Source organism: Puntigrus tetrazona, chromosome 1 (assembly GCF_018831695.1).
Source record: "Puntigrus tetrazona isolate hp1 chromosome 1, ASM1883169v1, whole genome shotgun sequence".
Taxonomy (NCBI): Eukaryota; Metazoa; Chordata; class Actinopteri; order Cypriniformes; family Cyprinidae; genus Puntigrus; species Puntigrus tetrazona.
The window spans coordinates 24851417-24870755 of NC_056699.1; the positions used below are offsets into that span (position 1 = coordinate 24851417).

At 38.3% G+C, this 19339-nt stretch overlaps 1 protein-coding gene and 1 long non-coding RNA gene across 2 annotated transcripts in view; one reads left to right on the plus strand and one right to left on the minus strand.

Moving 5' to 3' along the window:
• LOC122345669 overlaps positions 1–11671 on the minus strand; it is a 21327-nt gene extending 9656 nt beyond the window's left edge. Inside the window, exons 1-2 of the long non-coding RNA XR_006251020.1 lie at positions 11550–11671; positions 10870–10942 (exon numbers count right to left, since the gene is read on the minus strand). This is a non-coding gene — a long non-coding RNA (uncharacterized LOC122345669). The remainder of the gene's footprint in view (positions 1–10869; positions 10943–11549) is intronic.
• Positions 11672–11747: 76 nt separating this feature from the next.
• mdh1aa (malate dehydrogenase 1Aa, NAD (soluble)) lies at positions 11748–19056 on the plus strand. Its single transcript, XM_043239990.1, has 9 exons — positions 11748–11950; positions 15203–15301; positions 16142–16238; positions 17094–17269; positions 17429–17551; positions 17854–18030; positions 18166–18279; positions 18471–18560; positions 18636–19056. The coding sequence occupies exons 1-9, from the start codon at positions 11897–11899 to the stop codon at positions 18756–18758; spliced, it is 1053 nt and encodes a 350-aa protein (XP_043095925.1). The 5' UTR covers positions 11748–11896; the 3' UTR covers positions 18759–19056.
• The last annotated feature ends 283 nt before the right edge of the window (positions 19057–19339 follow it).

The window sequence follows — 19339 nt, forward strand, 5'->3', positions numbered from 1 at the left end:
ATCAAAGGGGCTCTGATGCGGTGTGTCATTATGCTTCACGAAACCACAGTTGACCACTTTAATTAGTTATCCGATCGGTCTTATACTGATACGACGCTCAAAAAAGCTTGTTTTTCCGCCCACACGTTACAGAGTTGCTTAAGATTACCAGCTTAGTCAGAATTTTTGGGCTGGTTTATGCTGAACTGGTGTGTCCAGATGTTCATTATCACATGGTTGCCCAAGGACATCCATGCTAACAAGAATAAGGTTTTTCTATTGTTCCCGTCAAGTTAAGATAACGTTACTTTTGAATTTTTAAAACATAATTTTTGCAATGGGAATGCTACTTTGGAATTGAACTTTTTGCAAACATTCCCATTATGAAAACTTTATTTCTGAAAGTTCTTAGAGCAAAACAAAACCGTTTGAAACTATTTCATATCGGTTCGCAAACATGAGAGAAACGTTCCATTTTATAATTTTTGCAATCATTATCGGAACTTTAGCTCTTGATGTTTTCTGAACGTTCTGAAACGAGAATGTTTGACTAACGTTCCCATCAAGTTCTTTTGAAATGTCCAGTTTGAAATTTTTTAACCCATTATGCACACGTTACAGAAATCAGGATCAGTTTTATCTTGCTTTCTTTATTTTCCCCCAAAAATGAGGGAACGTTACTTTTGAGTGTTCTGGAGGGTTTTTTTCCAAGTTAGACGAACGTTCCACAAATCGTGTATGAATGATGCTTTTTGTGCAAACGTTTGGAGAACATAATTAAAGATCAGAACTTTAAACGAACGCACTGTTGTTACTGGAAGAATGTTTGTTCGCGCATTTTACCGGAACGTTAGCCGAAGTTCTGAGAATGTTCCCCGTTAGCTGGGATTATGCTGGTTAATCTAGTTAAGAACAAAACAAAACACATCCCGGTGACGAACTGTGTCCTTGATGGGACAGATGAGGTCTAGTGATGTTTCCCCCCCAACTAAACTCTATAGTGTTGTGTGTTTATAGAAAATATGTTTACTACCGAAAATAATCAATGCTGCTTTCGAATAAAAAGATGACATTGTTAATTTGATTGAGAACGCGATTTCGCCTTGTCTGCATTTGTAAGCTTCGCAGCAACTCCTTTATTGGTGTTTACTCTGCAAATGCAATGTGGTCACGTTTTCCTTGACTGCAGTTTCAGTGATTGGCTCACAAAACCTTTTGGACCTGTCTTTAGTGAGCGGGTCCCCAACATGCTCACGGGTGCAAATGAGGTTTCTTTATCTTTAGAAAAAGTCTGAATAAGTACACAATGTAAATTAAACAGAAATTAAACGTTCAGAAAAACGAGCGCTGAATGCAGAGATTTAATATAAATATTGACCATTCAATACACTCAGTAGCACTTTGCAATAAGGTTATATCTTTTAATATTAGTTAATGTATTAACTAACACGAACAAATGCTTTTATTCAACTTTTTATTAATTTTTGTTAGTTAGTTCATGTTGGCTCACAGTGCATTAACCCAACGAATGCCAACAAACACGACTTTGCATTTTAATATTGCATCAGTAAATGCTAAAACTAACTTTAAGATTAATAAATGCTGTAGAAACATTGTTTATCCTTAGTTCTAACTAATGAACCGTAGTGTTACCAGGATATTTTTATTTCGTGTGATTACTTAATGTAATTATTATTGCTGAAATACAGCCTTATTATCTTTGAAAACCATAAACACAATAAATAAGTTGAAATGAGTCAAAAAACAGCTCTAACAGTTCTAAACAGCTACGGCTATCAGCGACAGAATCAGTACAGTGCGGAGAAAATAATCAGCAGGTTAAAGCAGGTTATTATTTATATGAAAATATTAGAGATTATAACAGAGGTTTCATAAATAAACCAAAAATAAATGTTATGTTACATGTCAATTGAATTCTTATATTCGTTCGCATTTCACATTACGCTTGTTTCCTTTCATATAACACTTCTTATAATGGTCATGCCGTAAGTCTGAACGTGTGTAGGCGCGCACACACACACACACACACACACACACTGATCAGGTCAGTTTATCCAGTGGTAATGAAACGGGTGAAAGCCCCCGTGGGTGAAGCGTTAGTGTCCCTCCTCCTCCTCCTCCTCTCCGTGTCTTCACCTCTGTCAGTGTCCGCTCCTCTCTCATTCCCTGCTTTTGTGCTCTTTAAAGTGGTCGGTGGGGTGTTAATAATTTGTTTCTCTCTCTTTTTTTCATCCTTCGACACTCACGCTCTCTCATCTTCCTTAAGAGAGCGGGATGGGGTCCTTTAAGGGTGCCGCCCTCCCTGTTCCTCTCTCTCTTTCATGCTTTCTTTCTCTCTCTACCTCGTTTCTATCCTTTTTCATGCTTGGCGGCACCGGTCCCACCCTTTCAATTTGGCTGCACCACAGTGACACTGTCAGAGCGGCTCAACTGGAACTGTTGCTATCTTTGGAATCTTCCCTGTGTGTGTAAGAGATTACAATGAAAGTGCATCTGTACCTTTAGACCCTGTAGGCCCAGTAAAGTCTATGTCCATCTATATATATATATATATATATATATATATATATATATATATATATATATATATATATATATATATATATATATATATATATATATATATATTTATATATTATATATATATATATCATATCATAAAGTTTTTCACATACATTATTTAGCCCTTGGAAGGGCAACTTATGGAAAATAGGTTTTTGTAGGCCAACAAGTAGCATGTAGTGTCAACACTGACTACCAGGAATTGACCGTTTTCATACAGCAAGTGCAAGGTGAAAAATCATTAAGAATCAATACTGTCATTTGTAAGTCATATAGTCAAAAAAAACCAAAAAACAGTGGCCTAGTGGCTGAAATGAACAATATATGTTTTACATTCCAGGCAACGTGGAAGAGAATTAGGTCTATAAGCAGATTTGTTTTTGTGTTGTAACATACAACAAGAACGTTATAAGCATTCCACTGTGCCCTCTATGGATTCAGTAAATACATAGGCCTGAAAAGAGCTAAAGTTTTATTTTTTAACGTTGTCAGGTTACTTTGGATTAAACGTTTAAGATCGCAAGCACAATAGCAAAGATAGAAAGGACATGTGAAAAAACATAAATATGTAATAAGTATATAATAAGGGCTAAAAACTAAAAAAGGTTAAAAAATTACGTTTTTTGCATTTTGTGATGTAACATGCAGGCAAAAAGCACTGCACTAAATCATGTTGATATGCACCATTTTGTAAATATGAAGAGAATAGAAAAGTACAAAAAAACAAATCCTTAAAGTATACGTGGACAAAATATAATGTAAAGTAAGATCAAAGCATACAAAACTAAACAAGCAAAATAATAATGAAACCGTCAGTTCTGAACCCGTGAGATGCTTGTGCTGCTGTGACAGTCGATGTGATGATGGCGCATGAGTTTTGTGCAAATGTCTGTCTTCAGTAATCAGAGCAGGTGAAGAGCGCAGACCGAGCGCTCGCAATAACGCTTGTGAAAAAGCTGCGGCTCTAAGTAGAAAACAGGCTTAAACTAGAGCTAATACAAGCAACAATGAAAACAACCGTCCCAGCTGGAGCTGATTGAAGTCCCTGTCTCTTTTCTTTCCGTCGCTGTCTCTTTCTCCCAGACCTTCTATCCGCTAAGATGATTTCACGCTAAAGATCAGCCGTTTGACAACACACACTTTAATTAGATATGTGTGGAAGAGGAAAGGCTCACACACACCAGAGGAAGCGGCGACGGCGCAAAACTCGTTCGAATATGGCCCCTCTGAGACCAAAAAAAAGAAAAAGATTTTAATAATAATAAAATTTGCTTTTATGCGTTTGTTTTATGAATCACAGTCCAACTGCCAAGAACATTGTTAAGTTTATATTTAAGTTTATTAGGTTACATTGGGCAATTCTGATTGTATTCTCAGAATTTTAAGTTAAAATCTTGCAATTTTTTTTACCTTTTTGTTTTCTTGCAGTTGAATTTTTCAATTCAGTTATTTTTTTTCTGCCACAGAATAAAAAACTTTTTATCTTTCAATTCTGACAGCTGCGGGTTTATATCTCACGATTTAGAACTTTTAATAATAATACTAATAAACTAATAATAATAAATAAAAAAAAACTAATAATGATATATAAACTCTAAAGTATATAGCCTAAATAAAGCCTCTTTGTACTACCATAAATGGCGTAGAAAATTCATTATTTACACGCCCTCCATTTTTTCCAAACCTGTATGAGTTTCATATTTTGGCTAAACACAAAAAGAGATTTTGAAAAATATAACGCAGATAAACAAACTTTTTTTTTCTTTCCATTGACTTCCACATCATTTTTTCACACTATGGAAGTAAATGGGGACCGGGTATTGCATGATTGCCCACATTCTTCGAAATATCTTCTTTTTTGTTCAGCAGATATCCGTACAGGTCTGGAACAACTCAAGCCTTAATACATTTTCATTTTTTTGGTTAAACAAGTCCTCAAAAGATTTTTTCGACTGTTACAGTATTATTTTGCATTCATTCCTCTTGTATTGTATTGTCGGTCCGCACAATAATCAATGCTTTATAAAGGGATTTAGGCTAAAACAGAGCCTACGGTGGCAATGTAACGCTTATCACTCTCACGTTCCTGATCCAGGCGCTCTGTAGGATAGATTACCCCTCTATCGGTCTATCTGACTATTACAAAGAGCTGAGCCACAACACCGGCCAAAGAAATGAGCATCGGAGGATTAATATGCTTAAAAACGCTATCGATCCCATTTGATGACTGCACAAACAAAACGATTACAGAGCAATCTCTTGAGTTAACGATCGCTTCAACGGTAATCTGGATTACGACCCTCATGAGTCTTGTATTGTTGTGGATACGCTCTGATCTCATTCAGGAAGGCAGGTGAATCTGATTGGTTGCACTTGTCCTGAGCAACAATGAAAGATTTGATAGCCCAAATCTTACAGTTTGATTAACGCTGCCTGATAATATCTGCTTTAAAATGGCTGTAGACTGTAGACACAACTAAGTCTGTTTGTGAAATAAATGATTAAGTAAATGCACACGCTTTGGTATTTCAGTGTGTTGTATCATGAGAAATGCATTTCCCTTGATAGTGTGTTTTGGGATGCAAAATTCTGGCTCATACCGACAAGCCAATAATTGTTTTTATGCTATGGCTGATATTAAAAAGCTTTACTGTTTCGTCCCTAAAAACTAAATTCAATCAATTTATAGGCATAACAATATAATGTACAGTAAAAATGGACCAAGGCTGCAATTATTTGATCAAACATAAAAACGGTAATATTGTGAAATATTATTACAATATAAAAAATTATTTTATTTTAAAATCTAATTCAGCCCTGTGATGCAAAGCTGAATTTTAAGCATCATTACTCCAGCCTTCAGTGTCACTAGAAATTAGTATACTAGTGTACAGATTTGCTTCTCAAATTAGATTTGTGCTCTTTTATTAATAATTGTTCTTGTTATTATCAGTGTTGAATTTAAAAAATAAATAGTAGTAAAAAAATCTGAATTCTTTGGTTAAATAATAGTTTATTGCAAAGAATTTGTTGGATTTTTTTGTGACATTTGTGACTTTTAATCTATTGATTATTCATTAATTTAAAAAAAAAATAATAATTGTAATAAATCGTTTTGTACTAATGATGTTTCAAAGTAATGATACATAGAAATATATTACATTTTAAAATATAGTAATATAGAAAACTTATTTTAAATTTTAATTATATTTATATATTTTTACTGCATTTTTGATTAAATAAACGCAGCCTTGGTGAGCGATAGAACAATCCAAAAATAACTTTTGCGTGGCAGTATATCAATTTATATTGAATATCATATGCACATCATCCCCTTGGAATTATAAGGATCTACCTGCATTCAGAGTAGTTTTTTAGCTTTAAAGTTTTTGGTGTCCACTTGACTGTGTAGATAGAAACGTTTTTTTTTTTAAATAAAAAGTCCCAAAATGTACGCAACATTAAAAAAATTCGAGATAGTACCTTATAATTCCAAGTGGACGCGGTATACACATATATTTACACACTACGTCAGCTTTCACGAGTTCAGGAGTGACTTCACATTCAGAACAAGTCATCTGGGAGCGACTGGCAAATATCTGCAATGTGTGATAGGCCTTTGAGGCTTCGGCCCGGGTTGTTTTGCTAGTTAAACCGATCACTTCGATGCTTCAGCACACCTTAAAAAAAAAAAAGAAAAAAGACATCCAACCCCAATTTGCGTCACACTAATTTCCGTTCTAGAGTTACAGTCCCTCAGAGTCTCTCTCTCGCTCTCTCTGCAGGGCCCTGAGGGAGGGAGAGGAGAAGAAAGGAGACATGAAGGAGATAAAGAAAAGGCTGATGAGGAGGGCAGGACGACAACCGCACAACCGCGCCCGGTGGCACAGGATTCCCATTCAGCCCGGGACGGGGACAGAGCGGCGCCAGCACATGCGTTTCAAACCCCAAGCATCCTAGCGGCCGATCAAGTGTCTCCTGCTAAAAATAATGGCAGACAAGACAGCTCGCGGTGTAAGTGCGTGAGAGAGCGCATTGTCACGCGTGCGCATTCAACGCTCGCATGCTAGCACATGAATGCCAAAACCTCCTTCAGCACCTGAAAGCAGAAGAGTTCATGTCGCGGCTGAAGGTCAGCGCTCGACACATGTCACGTCAAGACAGCAACAACAGCACAAACTTTATATATTCAACACCGTCGGGATATCATTTGTGACTATAAACAAGGATTAAAAGCGCCTGGCGGTGAACACAAACAGTTCTGAACCGTGAAGTTCACCCGAATGCGAAGTATTTGTCATTTAGTCACCTCCAAGTTTGCCTGAATTTCTTTATTCTGCTGAACGCGAAGGAAGGTATTTGGGAGAATGCCGGTGTAAACAAACTAGCGCTTGCTTAGCCACTGAAGATAACATAATATGGAAAAAAAATGATTATGTAAGTCGGTGGCTAAATGCTTTTGTGTTCGGTCGAGTAAAGAAACGAATACAGCAAAAATAATCAATGAAATGTCCTTAGTATGTTTTTCCTTGCCAGCAAAACATCTGTTTCTTAATTATTAAATACAAACTAATTAAAAAAAAACACACACATTATTTGATTAATACAGAGTTTGATTAAACTTTATTTTAAGGTGTCCTTGTTGCATTTAAGTACTGCGTGATATTAATGAAGTGCTATATGGTTAGGGGGTTTGGCTTAGGCTTACTTACTTTTACTTAATTTATTGTTATTATAATAGTAAGTACGTGTAACAAAGACACCTAAAATATAATGTTACCTAAAGTTAAAAGAACGCAACATAATTGAAAAAGAATTTTGCACCTTTGGTGATTAAAAAAAAAAAAAAAAATATATATATATATATATATATATATATATATATATATATATATATATATATATATATATATATATTTATATAAAATATAAAATATAAGAAAATATAAACATATACATTCAAATGCTTTCAAAATATATACCATATGTGTGTTTATATATATTTGCGTTTTATTTATATCCACACATACACAGTACAAATACATATATAATGTAAACATTTCTTTTTTATTTTGGATGTGATTAATCATGATTAATTGTTTGACAGCACTAATTATATCATATTATATATTTGCTGCTGGTAGTGTTCCAAGAACAAATGTGACTTTTTCGCACAACAATGTTCGTAATCTTCGTGTGAGCGTCGAGACGTCGAGATGTCTGCCTGAGCTGTTGTCTCTAATGCCAGTATCGAAAACAACAAAACCTGGTACGATTGTTTCTGTGTTCCTTGAGCATCTCATATCGGTTTATCAACCGGTCTACGATAATCCGGATGAAGATAGCAATCCCGCTTCTGTTGGTTAATCCCTGTCGGAATGTGTGTGCGTTGCCCGTATTAAGATACTGATCGCTCATATCACCTCCGAATGAACTCTGGAGTAAAAGTGACGTTGAAGCAGGTAAAAGCACCATGTTAATCTACAGCGTAAACAGGCCTCCTTGAGGATCCGTGGATGTTCGAGGTTCCTCACGGAGGCTACCAATAAATACACTCATTTGGTTTCTACGAGGTTCCTTTCAGTCCGAATGCTGCCTTAGGAGGAAGCCACCTATGCAGACAGCAGGACTGGGTTTCGAACAAAGCCGTTGTGTTTTCCGGCGGCAGGACACAGCGGGGCTAGGAGCGCGAGAGATGAAAAGTTGCGCAGTTTTGTGTAAGTTCAAGACACCGAGCGCCGTCGGGTCACAGCGCAAACAGCTCACGTAGAGCTCGGGGGGCAGCTTTTGGCGCTCACGCAGAGCTCTGGATAAACCCACCAATCGCAGTGTCCGCTCACAAGCTCGGGGTTCAAGTGTGTGTCAAGGAGAGAATGCCCACCGTTCTCCACTGTCCTCCTACAGCAGAGCATTCTGACCAGAATAACAGCCAAACACATGAATGGGTTCCATCGTTGCATCTGAATCTCACAAATCGTTTCGTCAAGATGATGTAATCGTGAGAGTGATCGGCTTTAGAGGATTGGGAAGCTAAAGATGATGTTTTCACCCTCGTATCATACGAATCCACATTCTGTTTTTCCTCATAGAACACAAAAGAATATGCTTTGAGGTGAAAAGGCTTTTCTTCGGAATTTTCTATTCTGTAAATAACAAAAAAAATCAGCTTGTCCCTCTCAAAAGGCGTCTATGGTGTCAGAAGACTTGAAATATAGCACAGGATGTTTTTCCCTGCTAACTCTATGTACTATAATATAAATAAAATCCATGACAGTGTTGTAATTATTAACCAAAATTACTAAAAATGATTAACGGTAATTAGGTTAAATATTAGATGGAAAAACTAATTCTGCCTTGGAAACATAAAAAACTGAAATTATGATATTTTATATATATATATATATATATATATATATATATATATATATATATATATATATATATATATATATATATATATATATATATATATATATATATATATATATACATGTTATACCCTGAAGTACATGAAAAATGTAATTAAAAAATATATTTAAAATAATTATATAAAAATAAAAATTATTATTTAAAGTATTAAATGACTAACTAATAAAAAATAAAGCTAAATAGAAATATTAAAAATGATAAATACTTGTAACAAAAGGACTAAAATAAATAAAAATTAAACTGACAGTTTGAACTATAAAATTAAATCAAAATATGTTTAAGAATGAGTTGAAAACTACTAAAAATAAATTGAAGCTACGAAGATAAAAAACATAAAATTACTAAATTTAAAGTAAGCGTAATATAAAGCGTAAAATATAAACATAAAACCTAAGTCAAATATATGATAATGAGAGAAATGTTACAATAACTAATAAAAATGACAAAATTTTAAAAAATAAATAAAAAGCTGCAAGTACAAAAAAAATTAAATTGCATTCTATAATAGTAGGAGGCTATAATACTAACATATGAAGATGAGTTAAATAGTAATGTTTAGTTTTTGAAATATATCTTTAAAGGAGAAAACGAATTTGATTTCTGTCAGTGCAGTATTTTTTGGGCAACAAACGCAGTGATAGCCGATTCTTAAAATATGCAAATAAAACTACATTCCCATCATGCCTCGGTGCTCTAATCTAGTCCTGACAGCCTCTGTCACAGCTAGTGTAATTACAGAGAGAGGACAGGAACAAGTCACTCACACCCATTAACTATTGAAAATAGCTCTTCTAGTTCTCTTCTGGCCATTTATCACTGACTGACAGAAGAAGAGAAACAAGAGAGAGGAGAGATGTCTCAGGCTCTGAATGAGTGATGGCCTTCTCCGTTTCTTCAAACTGTCAATCATTACAGAAAAAAAGTTTTGTTCTGTACCATCCGAGAGAAACGGCGATGCTCATTAAAGCGGCTCATAGTTCAGCCTCCTGACAGGTGATAATAATGAACGGGTAAAGCGTGCTAGTGTGTTGGGAGGTCAGGTTATGACTTGTGTAAAATGGCTCTTGGCTGTTTAATCAAGCGTAAGATGCTTGTGGATGAGGTGCTGAGTGAGGAATGCCGACTCTCTTCTCAGGCAGGCTGATTCAATGGTCTGTTGATACTGCGCTCTTAAAGCGCTCGGAGACGTTCGTTGGACTGCGAAGCGACAGCGTTTCGAACGGCGAGTGTTGAGAGCAGGCCCGAGAGCTTCTTAGTGTTGTTCCTACTGTAAAACGGAAGCGGCCGCACGCAGAGGCCGTTAAGAAGCCGACTCGGAAAAAGAAACAGCGCCCTCTTCCGGCGGATCGAAGCGGTGCAGCCTGGCTCCGGGAAAGGCGCTTTGCCTCCATCGCGCGGTCAACCATTGAGCACATTAACGATATATATAAAATTCATTGTTTCATTTACATTTCGCCACAGTGTTTTGTTTACGCATACACCGCATTTTTGAGATTTTGAGCACTGTATACTGAAGCATTGGTAAGAATGGAAAGGATGCTATTTCGGATACAGACATGGTTTCGAGGCACCTATGTCAATAAGCAATAAATAAAATGAGAGAATTAGACTAATTCAGTAGTAAAACGTTTGAGCTTTTAGTGAACACTTTTTTTTTTACTTTTTGTGTTCACTTAGATTTAATATCGTGATCATTGTTAACCGACAAGGCTTAATATTATTGTTTTTTTATCGTTATTTTTTACAAATCGTAAGTTTATTATCATATGGGTTATGAAAGGCTTCTGTTTTGATTGTGGGAGTCCTAATCAACAGCTTGACACGCAGACCAGGTCAAAAAAACACTTTGATTTTCATTAAAATGCATTTCTTTTTCACCTCATTCGTTCAACGACTCCATGAAGTCCTCCCAGCCTCTGTTTGCGAGCTTCTAACGCTTCAAAAGCAGCACCTAGCGGTCAAGAATGAATTCACGTTTTCATTCAGACCAACAAGTGGGAAGGCAATATGCTAATGTTTCATTTTGAGGCTTGGGATTCGTTTAAATGATTCAGAGTCGACTCTTTTTTTTATTTGAGAGACAATAGCACGGTGCACTTTCAGATTTAAAACTTTGCATGATGTTTTTATCCAAAAACACATAACAGGGACACTTTAAATCAATAGTTCATCTGAACAAAAATAATGCACCCTCGTGCCATTCAAATCTAAAATGAGATGTTTTGAAATGTTTTGCTGTTTGATGCTGCTGCTGTATAGACCCTAATGGATGGTCTGGCTGCATTCTTGCATCAAGCAAGCAAATAATACCGGTTTTGGGCGAACTGTGCCTTTTCTACTTGATGGGAACGTGCAAATGTATTACTGCAAAGTAGCATTGGCATTAAATAAATTAATTTTATGCGTCACGTGACAGGGACACGCACACTACTGCAATGTAAAAACGGCACGTCTGATTGGGATGGCAATCTTTAAATGCATGAATGAATTATTGAACCCATAGTTTGAATTTGTTGCATGGTCAAAGCACGTGTCCCCTGTGACTGTACGTCCCTCACCTCGAGATGTTTTTTATTGACTGAGTTCAGCGCCGCAGCATCTCCATCCTGCACTGACGTCACCCCCAAATTTCGCAGCTCCGATCGCTGCCTCCTTAATTTAGCCGTGTGATCAGAAATGGCGGAGAGATTACTCGATGTCGAGCTATTTTCGTCTCCAAAAGCTCATTAGGCGCGGAAGGGTGACGGTGAAAACGCAGCACGCGCGCGAGGGAAGCGGCTCTTGCGTGTCCATCCCGCGCCTTTGAGCTCAGGTTACCGCGTCCCCAAAAAAAACACCCACTTCTTTGCGTTCCGAGGCGAACGACAGACTGCGTCGGACACTTCGAGGGACACGCTGCTTGAAGATGTTGACCCTGTTGTCGGCTATGTACTTGGTGGTGCGCACGGCTTCGGCGCAGGTAAGACGCCTCTCCTTGACGACGGAGGCGTAAATGCAGCATGAATGCACCAAACGCACGGTTTTCCTTAAAAAAAACAAAAAAAACAAGTACGCGTTTACGCGTCGGCGCTATCTCCGAGGATTCATCCCTGCCTCGCATGCACGCGTACGATTCGCAATATATCTGATGGTTTCTGTGTATAAAGCGAGTGATTTTGTGCCGGTAAATCCAGCTTAAAATGGTCGCTGTGTTTTGGAATGTGGGAGCTGGTTCATGGCTGGTAACCAAAATAAGTGGTCCATGGCTGGTTTGGTCGAGCTTACAGAGCAACTTGGACCTGCTAGGATAATCAAAGGCAGGCCAGGCTAGTTTTAGGAACCGGCAAACTAGTCCCAGATTAGCTGAAAACCACCTTGGACCTGATGGAAACCAGCAAAGGCATGGTTTCTAAGCAGGGATTGGCCGAATGATTGGTCTCATTCATTATGCACGCCCTGAAAACCTAGTAAGGCAGGAGGGCAGCGACCTCTTTGATGATTAATTGACGATGTTTTGGCAAGCGGAGTCCAGCACCATGGATAGCACTCGCTCCGTGCTGGATCTCCACCCTTCCAGCAGTTGTGTAATGTTAACTTGGCTGAGGGGCCTCTGTCCCGGACAGGAGCGCATATCTGCATCAGGCTGCGGCTCATCCGGAGCACTGCTCATCACGCCGGCGAAATGCAGAGGGAGGCTGCCATAGTAAAAACCTGAAAAAGGAGGGGTCGTGGAACAGATCCAAGCCCATTAGAGGCTTTTAACACTTGGAATTGTTAAACCGGGGTCATTTTTAATCCTGGGGTAGAGTAAAGTTGGGTTATCTTGTTGTGTGTTTTCGTAACGGACAGACTTTAGCCAGGGTTAGTGGCACATTGTATTCAGTGAATATTTCTCAGGTTATGTTCATTTTTAAAGTTTCACAGGTTGACTTTTTGTGAGAACACACTCTAAAGTTGGGTATATAGTACAGACATTATATAGCTTATGAGATTCGTGTCATTTAACATTAAATATGTAGCCTAATTTGCTTAAATGTAAAAAAAAAAGCTGCAAAAATGTAAAAAAAAAAAAAAAAATATATATATATATATATATATATATATATATATATATATATATATATATATATATATATATATATATATATAAATAAAACACTGTGTTAGCAAGCTATCATGAAAACAGGATTTAACCCTGTAAGGCCTGGAACATAAAATAATAGTCAAACAAAGTATGAAACAGTTATTTGAAACTTGACACAAATATATAATGAAAAATCTAGGAAGTTAGAAGTAGTTGTGTGTTTTATATTTTGTATACTTTTATATTTTGTATCAGGTATGTCCCATCACGTTTGGTATAGGGATATATGAAGCTGATACATAAAATGCATATAATTGTCATTGTGTATCTTCTTTAAATGCTTGGTTTTTATGACTGTAGTTTTTCTATAATGCAATTCAGTACAACGCAATGGCAATTTAAAGATGTAGAAATTAACATTGCAGCTGTATGATTAAAATGTATAGCCTAATTAAAAAAAAATTTCTAAGTTATAAAAAATAATGAAATAAATCGATAAGCTGCTTTAGTCAAGTAAATGATAATCTTGAATATTACCCCCAAAAAAGTTAATAAAAATCAATACAGATTTGACAGCAAATAGACACATGTACCACCTAATAAAGGCCTTTTATTATGAAAAATTAACCATTACTCTGTGATTTTTCTAGTGATCCTGAAGAAACTGGTTAGCATGTTCAGGTGTGTTTGATTTCTGCATGGATCTGGAGCCAGATATGAGGATCCCTGCATTAGATTGTGGCTTTTAGAGGAGAAATGTATGCATCGGATATAATACTGCAGTTTTTAGGGTTAAAAACACGCAGACAAACCACAAGGTGCACTACAGAAGTGAAATCACATGAGCTGTTTGATTTTCTCTTCAGGAAATGCACGTGGTCTGCATGTTTCCTGTTCAGCCCGAAATGACGTTTTCAATCAAGTGAGGTTCATGAGCTGTTCATGCAGCAGAAAAACGATAACAGCTTGGCATCACACGCACAGAGACCATGTGAGATTCTGTGTATAGATGTGCAAATGTTTCACTCAGAATCGACAGAAAGGGAGATTATTTTAGATTCTTAGCACAAACTCACAGAGCACACAGGCTGGAATGTCTGTAAGCTCAGTTATGAGCCTAAGTATGTAGCTATTAAAAGTGGTTTTTATTTTGTATTGCAATACAAATGCTTGTTACAAAGCAACCTATATATTATTCTGCTTGTCTGTTTATTTAGCTAGCATAACTTTACCTAGCTAACCTGTTTCGGCTGGCTAGGCGTTCCTAAACCAATCAGCAACTCAAACCCATCGCCGTGACTGAAAACTCGACCTTTATACGTTTTTAAGGCGTTAAATTGAGGGGCGTGTCGGATGGGAAGGGTATCAGCCCGGGCGCTCATGGGAAATGGAGTTCTTTCTGTGAGCTGATTGGTGGAGAGCGCAGCAACAGCAACTACATATCCCAGCGTACCGCGTTTCTGTGAAAGCGTATATCATTTCCATGCAAGACTAGAGGTGACCCTCCGTCCAGTCTGAGGCACAGCAGCACATCTTTCTTGGCGCACGTCTCAACCCGCACAATCAGATCAGAAACATGGTGAGGTTCTCATCCCTCCGTTTTAATCCCGCACGGCGTTTTTTTAGCACGAATCAAACGCGCAACGTTTCGTCCGCGGCGTGACGGGTTTCAACCTGAACGCTTTTGGATTAATTTTTTTTTGGATGAAAATGTTTTCACGCGAAATCTGTGGTTAGTAAGCGAACGATTCGCGCTGAATTTTTTTGAAGCGGTTTGTATAAACGTTTAACCGCCGTTTCCGCGTTTGTGGAGTGGGTGTAACAAACTCCAAGGTGGCATCTTTTGCGCTCGTTGGCACCGTTTTGTCGCAATTCTGTCAAAATGTGCAAAGTGTTAGTTTGACGTCGAAGTTGGTCTCGCGCGCGCAGCGACGTTACCATCGTTACAGTGAGTCGCGTTGAGCATCAGCTGCATCACCGTCTCGAGAACGCACGCGTTTATTCGTGGACATACACGGAAATTAATTCCCATTCACTCAAACCATGATGTGCAGATGCTCAAATCGTCTCATTCCAGATCGCTAGGCCTTTGTTCACATAAGTAGGCCGTGCCGTTGACGCCTGCGGTGACTTTGTGTTTTATTCCAGGCCGAACCGATCCGTGTGCTGGTGACTGGCGCAGCCGGACAGATCGCTTATTCTCTGCTCTACAGCATCGCTAAAGGAGATGTGTTCGGCAAGGACCAGGTGAGACACAGGCGGGCTTGTCTTGTTGCGTAATGGGACTCTCGGGGGGGAAAACCGCAAGCGGAGCAAACTGGATTTTAAACCATGCTTTTGTGTTATATAAGAACGTATGATTTTAAAATAAAATCTTTGCGTGTCTGTGTTTAGAGTAGGGCACAGGATATTTCGATTATGCGAGAATGCATGTAACCGTTACTGGATGCTTTCGTTTATCCGTTTAGAGATGTATTGTTTGGAAGCTATCATTAGAAACCGGCCGGTTCGGTTTAATATTCGCATGTTCCATAACTACATAACCAAATCCCAGGTGACAATGTTCTCAGGAATTTTTGGTAACCGTTCTGAAAGTGTTCTCCCAAAGTTACGATCAAACGCTCCTCTGGGATTTAGAACGTTAGCGCCTATTCATACGTCATTCATAACGTTTTTCTGCTCGTTTAAAAATTAAGGAGTTAAACTTTTCAGAACATTCAAAAAATAACTTTCTATAATGTTTACAATATGATAAAATGGGTTTTAGCTGGCAACTTTAGCCTCTTATAATGGGGAGGGGGATCAATTAAATTGATCAATTTATGATGATAAAAAATGCAACAATTACTAGATGTTTTAAAGGGGGGGTGGGGGGTTAATTACTTTTGTAAAACTCAATGCAACACTTGCAAACGTTTTTATGCCTGCTGTATATTGCATTGCATCTAGTCATCTTTACTTGTACTGGATCCTGTTATAAGAACAGTTACAGGTTAATTTTTTGTCATTGGCGTATATAAGTTTATATGTTGTATTGATGCCTGGCCGCTGCAGTGTAATATGATGCTTGTTTGTCTTCCCTGTCAGCCAATCATCTTGGTGCTTCTGGATATCACTCCCATGCTGCCCGTTCTGGATGGAGTCGTCATGGAGCTGCAGGATTGTGCTCTTCCACTTCTGAGGGGTGAGGGGTTCCCTGATTTAGTCAGTTTAGTCCTCATCGCGATGTCTTTGCACTGCAGTTTATTTATAGCCAACATCTGGAAGGTATTAAAATGCAGAAGAGCAAGCATGACTCCGCAGAAGAGATGTGCAGCAGAAAATAGCATGTGCTACACTGTGTTTGAGGAGTTGGGAGGTGTAACCGGCAGCGACTGATCTTATTGGCTCGCGTGGTAGGATAGTCACCGACCAATGAGAAACGTGATGGTGCCATAACAATGGGAGGCGGAGGGGAGGAGGCCAAAGAACATGTTCTGTCACAGAAGTTGTGCTTCGGTTGAAGTCCACTCTGATAAATGGTTCTGTACTGAATCTCATTCTACAGATTATCAATGGAATGAGCCGATTCAGGAAATAGACAGCCTGATAAATGATTTATTGTGATGATGAAAGTGTCAAGAGATAATGTCAGCATATTCTCCTGAGAAATAAGTCTAGGTACAAACATAACCATATTTCACAATGCTGATGCTAAAAGGTTCATGTGTGCAGTTTATGTGAGTTTATCATTTAGTCGCATGCACTTGCTCAAATAAAATCTTGTTTTAAAAAATAAAAAAAAAATCCCTTTTTAATTCTACAAATTATTTCTTTTAATACTTGTATTTAGCTAAATATTTTGCATTTTAAAATTATTATATACCAAAAAAATTGACATTACATTTTGCATAAATGGGGAAAAAAATTATGAAAAAAAAAAAATAAAATTAGCAATAGCGAGATATTTTTGGATAAGTTCATGGTCTTGGCCCAAATATTCCTGTGAAGTTTTCTTTACCCCTTCTGTCTCTTACTAGTTTCTCTCTTTCTTTCACAGAGGTGATTCCTACTGATAAGGTTGAGGTGGGCTTCAAGGATCTTGACGCTGCCATCTTGGTGGGCTCTATGCCCAGGAAGGAGGGCATGGAGAGGAAGGACCTACTGAAGGCTAACGTGGCCATTTTTAAAACCCAAGGTGAAGCACTGGAGAAATACGCCAAGAAAACCGTCAAGGTACTAGATTGATACAAATAATGCAGCTTGGTTTTTATGTGCAATTGATTTGCATGAGAATTCCAGCCCCAGGCTTTTGATTTAGACGACCGTGATAAATCAGTCACCGGTCAGTTTTTGCCGTTTGTTCTTCCGTTCACATTCCGTCTTCTCTCATAGGTGTTAGTTGTCGGAAATCCAGCGAACACCAACTGTTTGATCGCCTCCAAATCCGCTCCCTCCATTCCTAAGGAGAACTTCTCCTGCTTGACCCGTCTGGACCATAACAGGGCCCGCTCTCAGGTCCGAACCCCACTGCCTTTTATTCACCTTCACTTCTTATTCTGCTTTATTGAAGTTCTCTAACTCGATCTTTGTGCTTTCCAGTGCTGCAGGTAACAGCTTTTTTTTTTTTTTTTTTTTTTTTTTTTTCCTCCCCATCTAGCTTTAGTTCTAGAGCGTCTGTATCTAGTTATGTACTATGGAATTTGTTCATAGACCAGTAGTTGCCTAATTTTAGAGGCCTTTTAGCAGTCTCTCCAGTCGACACGTTTGGCCCTCATAGGAGCCCTTTGCTCACCTGAGGTGTTTCTCCGTGCCTGTAGGTGGCGATGCGTGTTGGCGTGCCCTCTGACAGTGTGAAGAATGTGATCATCTGGGGAAATCACTCCTCAACTCAGTACCCAGATGTGCACCATGCTATCGTGAACCATCATGGGAAGGAGTTGTCAGGTTTTGATGCAGTGAATGACGAAAGCTGGCTGAAGGGCGACTTCATCACCGTGAGTCTGACACCTGAACCTCTGGATTTATTCAAATGATTTTTAGTTTTTAAAATTGCTGAAATAGCTTCACACTTGAATTTTTGTGGCTTATTGCTTTTAATTTACCCACTTTTTTTTTCCTCTGTACACCAGACAGTGCAGCAGAGAGGTGCAGCTGTCATCAAGGCCAGGAAGCTCTCCAGTGCAATGTCTGCTGCCAAAGCCATCTGTGACCACATGAGGGACATCTGGTTCGGCACTCCAGATGTGAGTTTGCACCGTGTGAACCCTTTGGAGATCAATTGAGTGTCTGGGCTATTAGATTCTGGTAGCAAGTAGAGTGGAAGATTAAAACGTGTCCAGTTTTCTTAATCATTTTCTGCTGTTAATTTTCACAACACCTCAAAATCGGCATGATCAACACTTGGGTTAATAATAATTTTTTCTGTCTCTAACAGGGTGAGTGGGTGTCTATGGGCATCTACTCCACTGGTAATTCCTATGGCGTTCCTGATGACCTCATGTACTCCTTTCCTGTTAAAATCAAGGTTTGCCTTCATCGCTAAAGTTCTGAAAATATACATGCATGCATATGTAGGTACTAATATTTTCCATCCCAACAGAACAAGACCTGGAAGGTGGTTGACGGACTCCCCATCAATGATTTCTCCCGTGGTAAGATGGATGCCACCGCTGCCGAGCTGGTAGAGGAGAGAGACACGGCACTTACCTTCCTTGGAGCGTGACTTGATATCTCTACGACAGCAGCGCGGCAGCCGTTAGACTCTTCAAAGTCCCCAAATGCCCGACTGTAAAGTCCTGTAGTTTTCACCGCTGACCGTCTGTGTGTGTGGATATTCATGTCTCTTAACGTATGCGTGTGTTCTTTTACAAAAGAAATCTGTAATGTAACTTTCTCTGCTTGAAGTGGCTGGGTCAACACCTGAAGAACGTTTCCAATTAAAACAGTTACGCACATAGTTGTCCTGACCAAAATAACAATCATCTGTCATGCAACAATAAAAGGCCATGTGGAAAATTTAATGCGTGTATTTGAATTATCAGGACCATCTCTAGATCTGAATACACAGCGAAGAGGTGGGAATGTCTTTGATTTTAAAGACGGTAAGATTCTTCTTTGTACACAGCAGACCAGGTCTTTTCTACTTGAATGAAAACATTAATCTTCTAACTTATTTCAAAGCCTAGAAGTGTTAAGAATTTTAAAATTTAGAAGAATTTCTGTTTCGTATGAAGTGAGTTATTGCTTAATTTTGCTGTCCATATAAAACAATTATTCATTGGTTAAGGCCATTTCTGCCACTTA